At 42.3% G+C, this 17,023-nt stretch overlaps 2 protein-coding genes across 3 annotated transcripts in view; one reads left to right on the top strand and one right to left on the bottom strand.

Annotated features, from left to right (window-relative positions):
* Positions 1 to 7,161, top strand: part of LOC139424512 (germ cell-specific gene 1-like protein) — an 11,804-nt gene extending 4,643 nt beyond the window's left edge. The window contains exons 2-5 of the mRNA XM_071176434.1: positions 730 to 777; positions 4,620 to 4,778; positions 5,352 to 5,463; positions 6,593 to 7,161. Coding sequence (XP_071032535.1) covers positions 730 to 777; positions 4,620 to 4,778; positions 5,352 to 5,463; positions 6,593 to 6,887 — 614 coding nt within the window. The 3' untranslated portion in view covers positions 6,888 to 7,161. The remainder of the gene's footprint in view (positions 1 to 729; positions 778 to 4,619; positions 4,779 to 5,351; positions 5,464 to 6,592) is intronic.
* Positions 7,162 to 8,244: 1,083 nt separating this feature from the next.
* LOC139424510 (transmembrane channel-like protein 5) overlaps positions 8,245 to 17,023 on the bottom strand; it is a 28,310-nt gene continuing 19,531 nt past the window's right edge. For both annotated transcript variants that reach the window (XM_071176433.1, XM_071176432.1), the window contains exons 13-21: positions 16,715 to 16,790; positions 16,508 to 16,605; positions 16,249 to 16,344; positions 13,975 to 14,050; positions 11,093 to 11,226; positions 10,535 to 10,708; positions 9,916 to 9,994; positions 9,551 to 9,634; positions 8,245 to 9,281 (exon numbers count right to left, since the gene is read on the bottom strand). In XM_071176433.1, coding sequence (XP_071032534.1) covers positions 8,640 to 9,281; positions 9,551 to 9,634; positions 9,916 to 9,994; positions 10,535 to 10,708; positions 11,093 to 11,226; positions 13,975 to 14,050; positions 16,249 to 16,344; positions 16,508 to 16,605; positions 16,715 to 16,790 — 1,459 coding nt within the window. In that variant the 3' untranslated portion in view covers positions 8,245 to 8,639. The remainder of the gene's footprint in view (positions 9,282 to 9,550; positions 9,635 to 9,915; positions 9,995 to 10,534; positions 10,709 to 11,092; positions 11,227 to 13,974; positions 14,051 to 16,248; positions 16,345 to 16,507; positions 16,606 to 16,714; positions 16,791 to 17,023) is intronic.

Here is a 17,023-nt window from a genome sequence, read left to right as displayed (position 1 = left end):
TTGGCTCTTGGCTTTGCTCATGCTAAGCACACAATGGCATTTCTTCTTTTGAACAGCCCACAGGGCACTGATGTCATTTCAAAGTCTAGTTTTGATTGACATTTGGTTGAGTTGTCAGCTATTGTGAATTCCCCGTGAGATTAACAAAACATTTCACCATGACATTGGATTTAGGGTCAAAGTTGAAATTCCCTTACATTGATGACTTTCTGCAAATCCAATCAGTTTTCCACATAGATGTTTTGTTGCTGAAATGACTTCATCGCATTTATATTTTGTTGTTGAAATTACGTGGGAACAACACTGATTCAGACAGTTCTTGTCCAGTGGGTACAATCAAGTAGACTAAATCATCTGAATGACTTGTGTGTGCCTTGAAGCTGCTATTTAATCTCTACTGTATGCCAAGCTCGCAGTGTGTCTCTTCTTGAACTGTTGAACCTCACCTAAAATAGATTATACGTTACTATCAAGTAGGCTAATAGATACTCTGAATGACTTGTGGCTAGAATCCAGCGAACTTTAATTCTATTTGACTTATTTCACTTATGGGCTTTTCCCTTTTTCTATGCCAAGCACGCAATGCTTCTCTTCTTGAACTTTTGAACTTCCCCAAATTACGAAAATCAAGTCGTATAGACAGGATACTCTGAGTGAATTGTGGCCCTGAAGAACCCATGCAAGGTATTACAGCTTGATGTGAAACTCCATTTTCTCCATTCGTTCCAGGTGAGAAATGCAGGAGCTTTATCGATCTGGCTCCGGCTTCGGAGAGAGGTGAGTGATCACTGCATACGTCAGGAGGTAAACACATCTGCTATAGAGCTGTACATCACCCGTACCAGGAAGATTACTTGTAGAGGGAGAGCAGGGGCAGACTGGGACCAGAACTTGGCCCTGGCATTTCTAACACACCGGCCCATTTTCAGGCCCCCATTATTAGATAATAATCATTTTGTGAAAAGAAAAAAAAACAGACCCACTTGACCCACTAGGCAAAAAATGGACCAGCCCATCTGGCATTTGGCAAAAATGCCAGATGGCCAATCCACCCCTGGGGACGAGGATATTTTTATGACTATAGCTAGCAACAATATAATAAACACATTTTCAATTACATGCCTATAGTAGAAAAGAAGAGAATATCTACTTTATTTGTCAACTCCTAGTATTTAAGCAAATTACACTCCTTGGAGCTAATTACAGTCACTGGAGTATCTACATAGGCTTTTGAAAAGGCTACCAGTGCAGCAAGTGCTGATGGTAAGCTTTCTTGACTTGGACATTCACCTTTGCCAACACATGTCTAGCCTTTGTTTAACCAGCTAAACAGCTCTTAGTTTTTCATTATTTTGACTATCTACCAAATCTATTCATATTTTTTTGTTGTTGTAATTCTCCTTGCCATTATCATTCCCCTAATGATAAGACAAGACAGCACACGTTTTGCTAACGTATGATGGGGGTCCCTGGGTCGCCGGTTTGCCTGGGAGGGGGTCCCTGGACAAAAAAAGATTGAAGACCCCTGGTCCTGGTCTACAGGGTTGCATAAAGTATAAAAGGATGTTGAGCTATACTCTTGCAGTATGAAGGGGTCTGCATCCTGTCTCAACTGCCATCTTGCACTCAAATGTCACCTTGAGCTGTTCAAATGTTATAACTGTCATGACACCACCAAACAGGAGATGTTTGCAGGGTGCAGTGGCTGTCATGACACCACCATAGAGGGGATGTTTGCAGGATGCAGTGACTGTCATGACACCACCATAGAGGAGATGTTTGCAGGGTACAGTGGCTGTCATGACACCACCATAGAGGGGATGTTTGCAGGGTGCAGTGGCTGTCATGACACCACCATAGAGGGGATGTTTGCAGGGTGCAGTGGCTGTCATGACACCACCATAGAGGGGATGTTTGCAGGGTGCAGTGGCTGTCATGACACCACCATAGCAGGGGATGTTTGCAGGGTGCAGTGGCTGTCATGACACCACCATAGAGGGGATGTTTGCAGGAGGGTGCAGTGGCTGTCATGACACCACCATAGAGGGGATGTTTGCAGGGTGCAGTGGCTGTCATGACACCACCATAGAGGGGATGTTTGCAGGGTGCAGTGGCTGTCATGACACCACCATAGAGGGGATGTTTGCAGGGTGCAGTGGCTGTCATGACACCACCATAGAGGAGATGTTTGCAGGGTGCAGTGGCTGTCATGACACCACCATACAGGAGATGTTTGCAGGGTGCAGTGGCTGTCATGACACCACCATAGAGTGACTGTCATGAGATGTTTGCAGGATGCAGTGACTGTCATGACACCACCATGCAGTGGCTGTCATGGAGATGCAGGGTTGTCATGACACCACCATAGAGGGGATGTTTGCAGGGTGCAGTGGCTGTCATGACGCCACCATAGAGGGGATGTTTGCAGGGTGCAGTGGCTGTCATGAGAGGGGATGTTTGCAGGGTGCAGTGGCTGTCATGACACCACCATAGGGTGCAGTGGCTGTCATGACGCCACCATAGAGGGGATGTTTGAGGGTGCAGTGGCTGTCATGACGCCACCATAGAGGGGATGTTTGTGCAGTGGCTGTCATGACACCACCATAGAGGAGATGTTTGCAGGGTGCAGTGGCTGTCATGACACCACCATACAGGAGATGTTTGCAGGGTGCAGTGGCTGTCATGACACCACCATAGAGGAGATGTTTGCAGGATGCAGTGGCTGTCATGACACCACCATACAGAAGATGTTTGCAGGGTACAGTGGCTGTCATGACACCACCATAGAGGAGATGTTTGCAGGGTGCAGTGGCTGTCATGACACCACCATAGAGGGGATGTTTGCAGGGTGCAGTGGCTGTCATGACGCCACCATAGAGGGGATGTTTGCAGGGTGCAGTGGCTGCATCAAGTTTGAACTGCCTTCTGATATTTAGTTACTTTGCTTGCCTTTGTTGCTCCAATTGAGGAAATTATATCATGACTCAATATTTTTTTCCCTTCGTGTAAATTAAATATGAACGTACCACATAAAATTTGATGAACTTTAATTATGTCTGATTTTGGATATGATACAGTGCAGATTTTTTTTAAACAATATGAAGTATTTAGCTGCTACCAATGTTGCAGATTGATGTAATGCATGGAGCAATAGGATTGGTGTAACTTTCTTTGTTAATATATTATAAAGGAAGGAAGGCAGAATAGGTTTAATTGAGCTTCGAAATGAAAAATCCACCCACATGCTTCTACTGATTGTTGTTAATGAAAATTCTTGAGAAAGTTCTCCTGTGAGACTACAGTAAATGCTTTTATATCGGATTGTCTATCTATAGGCTTTGGTCTAGTTCTTACAACTTGTTCTGTATCTCTGGTATACCTTTTCCATATTCATTAAACCTGAACTTTGAGATCACAATAGTTGATTGATTTGTTGACTATATCAGCCTTGATGTACTGGAGGTATTATAAACTCCCTATTCCAGACGTACTGGGGCTTATGTTCTCAAACAACCTTGGCATCATCCCCTGTGTTGTCAGGGACACAGGATGTGGGGTTGCTATGGTCACGCCCACTCTGTCAAAGGAGAAGGTTATGATAACAGCTGTGAAATGATCCATGCGCAAATAATACAGAATGACAACCAATCAAAACAAGATAGAAGCTCTCATACTTCCGCGAGTCATAATGTGTCTCCCCTAGAAAGTGTCTGCTAAACAACTCAATTGAAACAAAACAGAAAAACGACATGGATTGTACTATAGTTCATATAGCCTACTTTATTTACTACCGTAGCAATAAGTACAACACTTACTACACTCTACTCACAAGAATACTTACACAGAACACTGTACAGGGTTAATACTGTCTCCAAAGTTAAGTACCACCAAACCGTGTTCCAAAATTCCATTACGATACAAGACACTGTCTCAGTCTTGGGACATTCCTCCCTCAACCCCATCCCCGCCACCGCCCCTGACCCTCCATCCTATCCCATTGACAGCGTCTCGGGGGAAATACTGGCACCAGCCAATGTTCACTTCCTGCAATGAAGTGTCAAGAAGGATTAATAGCAGACTGGTGAGGTAGGAAGAGATGTCTGACTCCAACCTCCCGTAACAAGACAGTGTGAGGGTTTGACGCTCTGGAAGGTGTGAGAAAATTCCTGATACTTTTTGCGTCGGAGACAAATGACATGAATTGGTCTTGAGTGGCCTGTCGGTCCTGAGATATGTTATCAACAAGTCTGTTGTCAATATGGATGTCAGAAATTATGTAAGAGATGTTAGATAGGTAGAGACCAAGAACGCAAAAAATACAAATGTGCACCTGAATATAGGTTAAGTTAGGACACAATCATCAAACAACATGACTGACTTTTATGGGAATAAAATGTTTAGTATCCATGATAGGCCTTCAAATAGGCACCTGCCAAATGCAGTCCTATGATTTATGAACGAACAGATGGGTGAAGCATACACGATCAAAGAAATCAACCCTTTTCTCCACAACCATCACACATCCTTATGAAAATATGATCAGTGATTCAAATTCGACATCATCTCACTGATTTCCAATACCCTAACAACTGTTAATGCTTTTGCTTTGTCTGTTGCAGGTGTCCTATGGCTCTCGGTGGTCTCTGAGATGCTGTACATAGTCCTGTTGATAGTGGGTTTCAGCCTGATGTGTCTAGAACTGGTTCACTCCAGCACTAGCAACATGATAGATGGACTGAAACTGAACGCCTTCGCTGCAATCTTCACCGTCCTCTCAGGTACAGAGGGACTGTTGAAAACCACCTCTACTAGACGGCACAAACAGATCTGGGATCCAGGCTATTGTTTCGTGTGTAAGGGCCGGGAGTTCTCCCAGGCTTCATGACCTGACCAGGAAAAACTCCATGGCGACCATAGAGCCCAGATTTCTTTCTGTTCATGACACATTTAGATTTTTGTTAAATTGCATTGGTTACGTCATATGGCCAGGGAAAAAACGCTGTTGAGTCTGGTCTGGGGAAAACTCCCGGCCCTAGTATACAGTACTATGCAACTGTTGCCACTAGTAGACATTGAACAAGTCTAACTGTGGTGAACATAATGAAAAGCTAATTTAGCAAGGAGAGAAGCTGGTTTTGTAGGTCTTGACTAGGAGATAACCTGCAGCCTCTCCCAATGTAGAAGCATCAGCTATCAGAGAGGGTTTTTGAAAAGTCATCTTAGCGGTCACTAAGTCCTAGTGTGTGTGTGTGTGTGTGTGTGTGTGTGTGTGTGTGTGTGTGTGTGTGTGTGTGTGTGTGCCTACATGTACACTAAACATCTAACTGTATACCGGTATCTGTGTATTGCAGGGCTCCTGGGTATGGTGGCCCACATGATGTACACACAGGTGTTCCAGGTGACAGTCACCCTGGGCCCTGCAGACTGGAGGCCCTATAACTGGGACTACGGATGGTCCTTCTGGTAGGGAACACACACACACACACACACACACAATCCCACGTCTCCCTTTGTAGCGTCACACTTCTCTAATGAAAACCCCAAAGCTCTCATGTTACCGGGCGGATTAGGCTTTGGTGTCCCAAAGCCCCAATATATATATATATGGTCGATGCGATTGGGAAATTGCATAAGGGGATCAAGGGTGAAGTGTAGCCCACAAAGACATATGTACACTGTATGTTCAGACTTTTAATCTTCCAGGCTGAACATCTTAACCCTTGTGCCATAGCTCTGGATTATAACATGTGCAGTGAGTGAAGATGGGAGCTACAGTGTATAGACTAATGTACAGTAGTGGCCTATTACATTGGGATCTACCCAGATTGACATTCCTACCCTGTTGGGATTGACGGATTGACAATAATCCTGCAAAGCCACGACCCTTCCATTTTTACACGGGAATAATAATATTTACAAAAAGTATGCCAGAAATCCCCAAACTCAAAGTGATTATATGTTTTTCGCAGTGTTTTGCAGTGTTTCATAAAAACATCCTATTTCTTAGTGTAGTATTTGTCTGAATTACTTGAGCTGTTGTCAAGTGATTGATAACTTCGGTATTTAACGTTTCTTAGCTTTTAAAGCCATTTGTTTAAGCCATTTGTTTGTTTTAAACCATATGTTTGTTTTAAAGCCATTTGTCATTTGTTTTTCATTCAAAGAGCAGCCCTATGAACTGACCATGAACAGCGACAGGCCTAAATATGCAGATTGCACCTTCAATTGACTCCTCCTTGCCTTTTCCTCTCGCTGTCCCCATCATTTTCCTCTCGCTGTCCCCATCATTTTCTTCTCTCTGTCCCCATCATTTTCCTCTCACTGTCCCCATCATTTTCCTCTCTCTGTCCCCATCATTTTCCTCTCTCTGTCCCCATCATTTTCCTCTCGCTGTCCCCATCATTTTCCTCTCGCTCTCCCCATCATTTTCCTCTCTCTGTCCCCATCATTTTCCTCTCGCTGTCCCCATCATTTTCCTCTCGCTGTCCCCATCATTTTCCTCTCGCTGTCCCCATCATTTTCCTCTCCTCTATCTGTTGTCCCTATTTCCTCACTTCTCTCTCTTCCATCTTTTCCATTTCCTGTTTTCCAGCATGGCCTGGGCATCCTTCACCTGCTGCATGGGTGCATCAGTCACCACCCTCAACTCCTACACCAAGACTGTCATCGAGTTCCGACACAAACGCAAGACCTTCGTGCAGAGCATCCGAAAGGAGCAGGCGCGGGAGGCGTTGGGATACTACCGCGATCACTCCCTGCGCTCCATATCCCAAACCGTGGAGGTGTACACACAGACGCCGTATAGCAGTGGTATTAGGACGCACGTACCGGCCGCGTCGTTAGACCCGAGTGACGTATCAGAGACTCTGGGGGAAGACCAGTGCTGAAGGGAGGGATCCCAGCGGGGCAAAACTGGTTACAACTGGTTCACATGATGTCGCAGTTATGTCATTTTTAACCATTTTCTGGTTGTGCTGATGTTATTTCGTCGTCATTTCAACTTGGATGTGTCGAAAGTAACTGTATGAAGTCAGTGCTATCCAATTGTGATCCGTCACTTGTGTTGGGTCTTCTGGGGATTCTGTAGCAACTGAATCCGTTCTGATTGAATTCATCGCTGCCTTAATTGAGCCAGGATATTCACTCCCTTGTTCCCAGTTTGGGCGTTGATAGTCATGGAAAGACAGCCGTGCACATACTGATCATACAACTAGATGATCTGACACACAAGGAAAGCAGCAACCAATATCAATAGCGTTTCACCCTGTTTCAGTTAAAAGCTGAGGAACGGAGCTGGAGAAATGTAATCACTCTCAAATTCAGAGACAGAACTATGGATGTAAGGACTGAATATCCATGATATCGACATTATAGTTTTAACCATGTTTTGAGGCTGTGTGGTGTTTGTTTACATTTACTTTGTTTACAAACATTGGAGTAAAACAAGCTTCTATTTTGGTCAGACAATTGAACTAAGCTGATGAGGCATTAATGTCATATTCTTCAAGAATTCATGGGTACCTATCATTCATTTGTATGTTCAAAAAGGGATGCCCCTTTGAACAAGATATGTATTAGAACGCCCTCTGATTTCCCTGAGACATCATAGGACTGTTTATGTGATGTTTTTGCATGCTATTAGCCTTACTAAATATGGAATTAGGAAGGGGGTGACAAACTGCATTTAACTCGTATTTTACCGTGCCTATAACGCATAACTATATGAATGTAAATAAATGTCATAAAGTAGAATGGTTTTGATCTGTGTAATCACTGTAAGATGTGTATTATTTTCCTTTTGAAGTTGCGTATTGTTTGTTGCCTCAGTGGTCTGTTTACTGCACATTACTCAGTATCGGATAAGACAAAAACTGACCACTGGACACCAATGTTACTTGAGTATCATTATGACCAATGACTGTGTATTCTATTTAAAGTACTTTATGCTTATAGGGATTAAGGATTCTGCAATGAATTACTCAATAAACAAATGTCTTCCATAGCAAACTCAAGAGTGTTTCATTTTGTACAGAAAATATTTGCTGTAGTTTCTTTCGTTATGTTCTATATCCATTTTTTTTGCTTTGCTCTGAGAACAATAAGTGACTTGGATGTATTCTCAAAGTATATATTTGATATCTACTCAAGTACCTATTCATTGATGAACATCCAGACCAGGTTCAATCCCTACCACTAGAGGACAGTGCTGTTCATGGAGAAAAAAAAACATACAGTACCATACAATTTTATAGTATTTACAATTTAGTATGGATCAGAATATTCCTACATTTATACAACATTAATTGACAGTATTTTACAGGCTAAACACATATCATGTATACATACAGTACACAAATATATTAAATATTTTTAATATTAAAATATTTTTTTGTACAAAAACAATGTGTTCTTTTATCAAAAGGGAAAACATATATCAGATGTATCTTTTCACAACCCATTGGCTACACTCTTTTATGGTCCAATAGAAACAGTCTACATAGAGTTGGTCCTGCCCTCTCTTGATGCCAGACAGAATCTTCTGATATTTCCTCTGATATTTCTCTGCTTTCTACAGCTGGTCACATTTCAATTGTGCCCGCCATATTTTCCCCCCCAAGCGGTTCAGTTCTCGGTCATGCTCAGAATCTGTCACTGTACTCCTCCTCTACCTGTTGCCGGGCTAGCATGGCCTGTATCAGAGCACTACCAGTGCCTGACGCATCTGGGTGCTGTGAAGAAGCAGGCGCCCGGTAAAACTCGCTCTCCTCCTCCTCTGCTCTCTGCCTGGCCTGCATGACCTGCATCATTGCACTGGATGTTGATGACACTGGGTGTTCTGAATGAACTGGCGCCCGGTAAAACTCGTCCTCTTCCTGCTCTGACTCCGCCCTCTGCCTGGCTTGCATCACCTGTATCATCGCACTGGGTAACGCGTTTACTGGGTTCTGTGACTGAACTGGCGCCCGGTAAAACTCGTCCTCATTCTGTGACTCCGCCCTTTGCCTGGCTTGCATGGCCTGTATCAGTGCACTGGAGGGCGCAGGTGTTTGGTCTGCAGGAAATGGCACCCCGCGATAACTGGCTACATCCTGGTCCTCTGCGTATTGCCTGGCTAGCATGGCCTGCATCATAGCACTCGATGTCGTGGAGACTGAGAGGCCGGAAGGCATAGGCACACCGAAAGAGCTGCTGCTGTCACCATTCTCTTGCTCCAACCGCTGTCGGGCAATCAGAGCCTGGAGCATGCCAGTAGAGGATTCATTTTCCTGTCTTTTCCTGACCTGATTGAGAGAAAGGGTCATAGTTCAAGTATGACAAGTATGACATTTGAAATAACATTGGAGTTTAGGTATTTATTGTAAGTTAGATAGTCTCAAGGTTAAGTTAGATAGTCTCAAGGTTAAGTTTAGATAGTCTCAAGGTTAAGTTAGATAGTCTCAAGGTTAAGTTAGATAGTCTCAAGGTTAAGTTAGATAGTCTCAAGGTTAAGTTAGATAGTCTCTAGGGTAAGTTCGATAGTCTCAAGGTAATTTCTCTTTGATCCTCTCACCTGTTTTTTATTTTTCTGTTTGTTCTGCTTGGATTTCTGAAGGGTCTGTAGCTTCTCCAACAAGAACGCCTTGTCCTTCCCTTCCTAATAAAGGGAGTGAGAGAGAGAGAGAGAGAGAGAGAGAGAGCGAGAGCGAGAGAGAGACAACCAGAGAGGGAGTGAAAGAGAGAGCGAGAACGTTCTAGACAGTCAATACAATTCATAAAAACAACAAATGAACAACATCAACACTGCACATTCAAATGAAATCAGCTAAATATATTATTCCAACACTTCAACAACATCATAACGTAGACACAACCACTTCGGACACAACAGCTCTGATGGACGAGACACGTCGGACCAGACAGCTCACCAGAACTCACATTAACAATCTGCTGTCTCAGTAGAGTGATAAGCAGCTGGCGTCCCTGAGTGATCTGCCTGAAGATGTAAATGAAGACACTGTGGAAAGGAGGTCAGTCAGTGAGTTTGTATTACAGTATGTGAAAGGGCAAAGTAGGCCCTTAATGTCATAAAGTGCCACTAGATTGTATTTGAAGGCTTGATCCGGTAGACAACGCTATAAAAGCTGAATGCATTGCTTGATAGGACTTCGATATACTGCTTCAAGGCAGGTAGCCTAGCGGTGAAGAGCATTGGGCCAGTAACCGAAAGGTCGCTGGTTTGAATCACTAAGCTGACTAGGTGAAAAATCGGCCGATGTGCCCTTGAACAAGGCACTTCACCCTAAGTGCTCCTGTAAGTCTATGGATAAGAGTGACTAGCAAAATGTACAAGTCAATCTTTTGACAAACAGCTCAAACGATCAATCATTTCTAGGAATCATGATCAAGCTAAGTTTATGACTTAGATGCCTTATCTCACGTTTTCAAGACAACTGTCACTTTACCTTAAGACTGTGCTTTAAAACTACTTGTTACCTTCATAAACACAACTTTAACCCAACATAACCACCTCAAACATGAACAAAGATGAACTCACAGGATGATGAGGGAGATCAGGAAGTAGAATATCTCACTCCTGATGACGTGCTGGTAGATCCAGACAGTCCACTGAAACGCATCCACCCTGTTCAAATCGTCCATCCAGATCTGTATTGCACTGAAGGTGGTGTTGAGGCCCCTGAAGGGCCCACACTTGTCTGAGGGGGGCAGACTGTGAGGGATCAGGGGAGACATGGCAGTTTAAAATGCTTAGGTCAGAGAAAAGGAGCCAAAGTCAACCAACTTTCAATCATCCAACTTTCAGCACATTTTCAACTTTCTTACTAGAAGGTTTGAGTATAGCGTCATGCTTTTGAATAGCTGCTAATCAAACAGCATGATTACACAGACTATATCAGCCCCTAAAATTAAACCAAATCTGAATCAAGTTTAGCTCTTGGTTATCAATTAATGACAGACTCCAGTTCTTCTGAACAAGCCATATTTATCCAGAACTAGATGGAATCTGAACCACTCCATATAGCTACAATCTATGACAGCCTTAACATAACATAAGTCCCTAGATTAGCCTTGCCCTGACCGCTTATACACCTACGTCCACACGGTGTAGGCCACCATGGACAGAGCCCCCACGAAGGAAGGGAAGAAGAGGATAGCGATGAAGATGGTTTGCATCTGAGCCGCCCTGCCGGCTCGCCTGGGGGGCTGGCAGTTCTGGGTCAGGCTGACCTGGAGGACACAAAGTATAGACCGGGCATTACAGAGCTGGAGAGGGAGATAGAGAGAGGAGGAGCCTGGTCACGGTGTCTTGGCAACGGCACGATTTGATGAATAGGTGAACAAACAATGACCTTTGACAATAAGGGAGAACTGAGAGTAATATTTAACCTCCACATTATCCAGAAATAAAGTCATTATTGATTTGTCAGGGAGGTATTTATTTGTATTTTATTTCACCTTTATTTAACTAAGCAAGTCAGTTAAGAACAAATTGTTATTTACAATGACAACCTACCAAAAGGCAAAAGGCCTCCTGCGGGGACAAGGGGCTGGGATTAAACATTTAAAATATATATAAATATAGGACAAAACACACATCACAACAAGAGAGACAACACAACACTACATAAAGAGAGACCTAAGACAACAAAGCAAGGCAGCAACACATGTCAACACAACATGGTAGCAGTACAAAACATGGTACAAACATTATTGGGCACAGAACAACAGCACAAAGGGCAAGAAGTTAGAGACAACATTACATCACGCAAAGCAACCACAACTGTCAGTAAGAGTGTCCATGATCGAGTCTTTGAATGAAGAGATGGAGATAAAACGATCCAGTTGGAGTGTTTGTTGCAGCTTGTTCCAGTCGCTGGCTGCAGCGAACTGAAAAGAGGAGCGACCCAGGGATGTGTGTGCTTTGGGGACCTTTAACAGGTATCATGTTATTGTATTTGATCAACTAAATCCTTTATTGCAGACACCTTCCACTTGTAGTTTTGTTGATGAACATCCAGGACACTCATATATGTTTCATCATTGTATTGGAAAATCCTAGTGACCATCGCTACCATCTATAAATAGAGCTAATTCTATGCCATTCAACCTTGTCATGAAACATTCAGCACCCTCTTCAGAAAAGAGTAACACGAGCCTGGCCCATTCTGCTACGGCATGGTATCTAGGGCAGAGAATCAACACCAAGGTTCAGCTTACTGTCACCTGAGTCAGCCATGGTCCTGTGTGGCACAGTTGGATGGAGTGCTGCGCTAGCAATTCCTGCAGGGGTCACATGGCCATACTAAAAATGTACTCACTCTCTGTACTATAAAATACTTTTTTCACTGTACTGAATATGTACTCACTGCTTTGGATAAGAAGTGTCTGCTAAGGGGCCTATATTATCTACCATAATGAACAGGTTACCTTCTTTAGGTAGAAGAACCATACTGAACAGGTTACCTTCTTTAGGTAGAAGAACCATACTGAACAGGTTACCTTCTTTAGGTAGAAGAACCGTACTGAACAGGTTACCTTCTTTAGGTAGAAGAACCATACTGAACAGGTTACCTTCTTTAGGTAGAAGAACCATACTGAACAGGTTACCTTCTTTAGGTAGAAGAACCGTACTGAACAGGTTACCTTCTTTAGGTAGAAGAACCATACTGAACAGGTTACCTTCTTTAGGTAGAAGAACCATACTGAACAGGTTACCTTCTTTAGGTAGAAGAACCATACTGAACAGGTTACCTTCTTTAGGTAGAAGAACCGTACTGAACAGGTTACCTTCTTTAGGTAGAAGAACCATACTGAACAGGTTACCTTCTTTAGGTAGAAGAACCGTACTGAACAGGTTACCTTCTTTAGGTAGAAGAACCATACTGAACAGGTTACCTTCTTTAGGTAGAAGAACCGTACTGAACAGGTTACCTTCTTTAGGTAGAAGAACCGTACTGAACAGGTTACCTTCTTTAGGTAGAAGAACCGTACTGAACAGGTTACCTTCTTTAGGTAGAAGAACCGTACTGAACAGGTTACCTTCTTTAGATAGAAGAACCATACTGAACAGGTTACCTTCTTTAGGTAGAAGAACCGTACTGAACAGGTTACCTTCTTTAGGTAGAAGAACCGTACTGAACAGGTTACCTTCTTTAGGTAGAAGAACCATACTGAACAGGTTACCTTCTTTAGGTAGAAGAACCATACTGAACAGGTTACCTTCTTTAGGTAGAAGAACCGTACTGAACAGGTTACCTTCTTTAGGTAGAAGAACCGTACTGAACAGGTTACCTTCTTTAGGTAGAAGAACCGTACTGAACAGGTTACCTTCTTTAGGTAGAAGAACCGTACTGAACAGGTTACCTTCTTTAGGTAGAAGAACCGTACTGAACAGGTTACCTTCTTTAGGTAGAAGAGCCGTACTGAACAGGTTACCTTCTTTAGGTAGAAGAACCATACTGAACAGGTTACCTTCTTTAGGTAGAAGAACCATACTGAACAGGTTACCTTCTTTAGGTAGAAGAACCATACTGAACAGGTTACCTTCTTTAGGTAGAAGAACCGTACTGAACAGGTTACCTTCTTTTGGTAGAAGAACCATACTGAACAGGTTACCTTCTTTAGGTAGAAGAACCATACTGAACAGGTTACCTTCTTTAGGTAGAAGAACCATACTGAACAGGTTACCTTCTTTAGGTAGAAGAACCGTACTGAACAGGTTACCTTCTTTAGGTAGAAGAACCGTACTGAACAGGTTACCTTCTTTAGGTAGAAGAACCGTACTGAACAGGTTACCTTCTTTAGGTAGAAGAACCGTACTGAACAGGTTACCTTCTTTAGGTAGAAGAACCATACTGAACAGGTTACCTTCTTTAGGTAGAAGAACCATACTGAACAGGTTACCTTCTTTAGGTAGAAGAACCGTACTGAACAGGTTACCTTCTTTAGGTAGAAGAACCATACTGAACAGGTTACCTTCTTTAGGTAGAAGAGGATGAAGAACTTGATTATCTGTATCACTGGGAGGAGGGGAGAGAAGTATATTCCGATCCTGCAGACAGAAAAACATGGTTATAAGAATTGACCATATCTCATCCACAGTGGTGTTATGTTTTACTATGAAAATAGATGGAGCTATAGATTAACAGCGATTAGAGTCGAGGACAGCACAGTTCAGTACAGTACAGTACATTAGAGTAGAGTACAGTAGAGTCCACTACAGTAGAGTACTGTACAGTAGAGGTCATTAGAGCACAGTACAGTAGAGTACATTAGAGCACAGTACAGTAGAGTAGAGTAAATTAGAGCACAGTACAGTATAGTAGAGTACATTAGAGCACAGTACAGTAGAGTATAGTACAGTAGAGTATAGTAAATTAAAGCACAGTACAGTAGAGTAGAGTACATTAGAGCACTGTGCAGTAGAGTACATTAGAGTACATTAGAGCACTGTACAGTAGAGAGAGTACATTAGAGCACTGTACAGTAGAGTAGAGTACATTAGAGAACTGTACAGTAGAGTAGAGTACATTCGAGCACTGTACAGTAGAGTAGAGTATATTAGAGCACTGTACAGTAGAGTAGAGTACATTAGAGCACTGTACAGTAGAGTAGAGTACATTAGAGCACTGTACAGTAGAGTAGAGTATATTAGAGCACTGTACAGTAGAGTAGAGAACATTAGAGCACAGTACAGTAGAGTACAGTAGAGTAGAGTACATTAGAACACAGTACAGTACGGTACGGTACAGTACAGTAGATTAGAGTACATTAGAGCACTGTGCAGTAGAGTAGAGTAGAGTACATTAGAACACTGTACAGTAGAGTAGAGTACATTAGAGCACTGTATATAATGTTACTTACCCTACATTATTCATCTCATATGCATACGTATATACTGTACTCTATATCATCGACTGTATCCTTATGTAATACATGTATCACTAGCCACTTTAACTATGCCACTTTGTTTACATACTCATCTCATATGTATATACTGTACTCGATACCATCTACTGTATCTTGACTATGCTGCTCTGTACCATCACTCATTCATATATCCTTATGTACATATTCTTTATCCCCTCACACTGTGTACAAGACAGTAGTTTTGGAATGGTTAGTTAGATTACTTGTTGGTTATTACTGCATTGTCGGAACTAGAAGCACAAGCATTTCGCTACACTCGCATTAACATCTGCTAACCATGTGTATGTGATAAATAAAATTTGATTTGATTTGATTTGTACAGTAGAGTAGAGTACGTTCGAGCACTGTACAGTAGAGTAGAGTACATTAGAGCACTGTACAGTAGAGTAGAGTATATTAGAGCACTGTACAGTAGAGTAGAGAACATTAGAGCACAGTACAGTAGAGTACAGTAGAGTAGAGTACATTAGAACACAGTATAGTATGGTACAGTACAGTAGAGTACAGTAGAGCACAGTACAGTAGAGTCCAGTACAGTCCAGTAGAGGACAGTAAAGTAGAGTACAGTACAGTAGGGTCCAGTCGAGTACAGTTGAGTACAGTACAGTACAGTAGAGTACAGTAGCGTACAGTAGAGTAGATTACAGTACAGTCCAGTAGAGTACAGTACAGTACAGTACAGTCCAGTAGAGTACAGTACAGTACAGTAGAGCACAGTACAGTAAAGTAGAGTACAGTAGAGTACAGTAGAGTAGAGTACATTAGAACACAGTATAGTATGGTACAGTACAGTAGAGTACAGTAGAGCACAGTACAGTAGAGTCCAGTACAGTCCAGTAGAGTACAGTAAAGTAGAGTACAGTACAGTAGGGTCCAGTCGAGTACAGTTGAGTACAGTACAGTACAGTAGAGTACAGTAGCGTACAGTAGAGTAGATTACAGTACAGTCCAGTAGAGTACAGTACAGTACAGTCCAGTAGAGTACAGTACAGTACAGTAGAGCACAGTACAGTAAAGTAGAGTACAGTAGAGTACAGTAGAGTACAGTACGGTAGAGCACAGTACAGTAGAGCACAGTACAGTAGAGTAGAGTACAGTAGAGTACAGTAGAGTACAGTAGAGCACAGTACAGTAGAGTACAGTAGAGTACAGTACAGTAGAGTACAGTAGAGCACAGTACAGTAGAATACAGTAGAGTAGAGTACAGTCGAGTACTGTAGAGCACAGTACAGTAGAGTACAGTAGAGTACAGTACAGTAGAGTACAGTAGAGTACAGTACAGTAGAGCACAGTACAGTAGAGTACAGTGTAATGAAATACCATGCCAGGGTCTGTGCATAGATCAGGTCAAGGACATTCCTGGCAACGTCAAACTCTGGAACTCCCAGGCTCTGTATGCATTTAGTCCCAATGACACTGGTGGAGAAAATAACTAAGGAGTTACAGAAGAGCATTTTTCAATGAAACCTTCCCTCCAAACAGAAAGATGAGTTACAGTATAGAATTCTACTGCATACTGTAGCATTTTTAGCTTTAAGTGAACACGTTATGGGAAATATGTTTTGAAAATGCCACTCACTTGCTCAAGAACTCTCCAAAGAAGGATCCTAACATTATGAAGAGGAAGTCCATAATAACCAGTCTGTACAAGGCTTGTCCTACGATGGACTCCCAGCACTAAGACCAACGATTGGAATCACAGTGGTGAATGAACACACAGTACATATCAGTGACAACCAAAAACATTTTTGAAAGCATGCATGTGATTTGGTTTAAAAGGACTTACTGAAAATGTATTGGCCACATCCTTCATCCAGTAGTAGCAGAGAATACCCAGAATGGACATCTTGAGAATGACATTTCTAAAAAGGAAAAGGGCATTCAAAACATCAGTCTTCTAAAACCTTGTACAGTATATGACCTTTCTGTTCTTTTCTGATATTTTATTAAGCATATTTAGAATTTACGCATTACTGTAATATTTAATTCATCCATTGCTTTAAATTGATCATTGAGCAAATAGTTTTGATCAATCGATTCCAATATACAGTACCAGTCAAAAGTTTGGACACACCTACTCATTCCAGGGTTTTTC

This window comes from Oncorhynchus clarkii, chromosome 13 (assembly GCF_045791955.1).
Source record: "Oncorhynchus clarkii lewisi isolate Uvic-CL-2024 chromosome 13, UVic_Ocla_1.0, whole genome shotgun sequence".
Classification (NCBI taxonomy): Eukaryota; Metazoa; Chordata; class Actinopteri; order Salmoniformes; family Salmonidae; genus Oncorhynchus; species Oncorhynchus clarkii.
The sequence above is the reverse complement of the archived record's forward strand: the minus strand, read 5'-3'. Positions and strand labels throughout refer to the sequence as shown.